Source organism: Olea europaea, unplaced genomic scaffold (genome assembly GCF_002742605.1).
Source record: "Olea europaea var. sylvestris unplaced genomic scaffold, O_europaea_v1 scaffold28599, whole genome shotgun sequence".
NCBI classification, from domain to species: Eukaryota; Viridiplantae; Streptophyta; class Magnoliopsida; order Lamiales; family Oleaceae; genus Olea; species Olea europaea.
Window position 1 is genome coordinate 1 of NW_019247123.1, and position 1,431 is coordinate 1,431.

The 1,431-nt window shown below is 38.1% G+C and overlaps 1 protein-coding gene across 1 annotated transcript; it reads right to left on the bottom strand.

The window, feature by feature from the left end:
* Positions 1-48: 48 nt before the first annotated feature.
* Positions 49-1,263, bottom strand: LOC111384163 (the record flags this gene model as incomplete). Its single annotated transcript, XM_023008413.1, has 5 exons — positions 1,127-1,263; positions 981-1,032; positions 710-871; positions 470-531; positions 49-157 (listed from the first exon to the last, which is right to left on the bottom strand). Coding segments are annotated over exons 1-5 (522 nt in total), but the record flags the coding sequence as incomplete, so codon positions are not given.
* Positions 1,264-1,431: the final 168 nt, after the last annotated feature.

Below are 1,431 nucleotides of genomic sequence, written 5' to 3' on the forward strand. Positions count from 1 at the left end.
TTTAGCCAAAAAAAAAAATATTCGTGCAACATCTAAAGTCTTTTTCACCCCAAAATGTCCCATTAACCCACCACCCTGTGCCTGTTGCACTAGTAGCTCACACACAGAATTATCTGGTACATAGAGTTTGTTCTCTCTAGACAAGTACCCATCAAGTCTATAAAACATTCAAAATGTTGCCTTTGCTCAAGCCTCGTACACATTAGCAAATCATCATCATTAGCATAAAATTCCTCAACATATTCAAATCCCAGCAGCCTTACCTTCGTGATAATGCATCAACCACAATGTTTCCTTACCTCGTTTGTGCTTAATTACACAAGTGAAGGTCTCAAAGAATTCCATCCACTTAGCATGCCTTCTATTGAGCTTACCTTGTCTCTTCAAGTGCTTAAAGGTCTCATGGTTGGTATGTATGAAAAATTCCTTCGACAATAGTGTTACCAAGTCTCCATAGGCTATTGCTCACTTCTCTTGCATCAGAATAGCTCCTATACCTATTCCTGAGGCATCACATTCGGTTTCCAAAGTCTTAAAAAACCAGGTAATGCTAGTAGAGGAACATTACATAAACTTTCTTTAGTATCTTGAAATGCACGATCTTTCTCCATACCCCACTTAAAGTCCATAGATTTCTTGACAATTTCAGTGAGTGGCAAGGCTAGTGTACTGAAAATTTTGACAAGTCTCTAATACAAAATAGTGGAACCATGAAAACACCTCCGTGATTGATGTATTGATGTAGGTGTGGCATTCCTTGATAGCCTTTACCTTTTTCTTCATCCACCTCAATTTCCCTTGCCAACATGTCCAAGAAAGACAATTTGTCCATGCAAAGGGAATATTTTTTTAAAATTGGCATAGAGTTTCTCTTTTCTCAATACATCAAGCACACAATGCAAATGATCATTAAGTTCATCCAAGCTCTTACTATACACCAAAATATCATCATAATATACCACACCAAGTCTACCTTATACCCACAATGCATGATTCATTAACCTCATGAATGTACTTGGCGCATTAGTTAGACTGAAGGGCACGACCAACAAATCACACAATTCACGTTTGGTTTTAAAGGCACTTTTCCATTCGTCACCCTCCATCATAATTTGATAGTACCTACTTTACAAGACCATACAATTCATCTGACATATCATCTAGCCTAGGAATGGGATGTGTATTCTTTATTGTAATATTGTTGATAGCCCTGAAATCAACACACATTCTCCAAGATCCATCCTTCTCAGGTACAAGTAGCATGGGTATTGCGCAAGGACTTATGCTCTCTCTCACATTTCCTTTGGCGAAGAACTTATCTTGCTTTTGAAGTTCCTTTCTCACCTCTGGGTTATTCCTATGTGCTGACCACCATTCCGAATTATCGATCTGTCAAAAAATCAATCTGGTGCTCTATTTGTTTAATGAGTG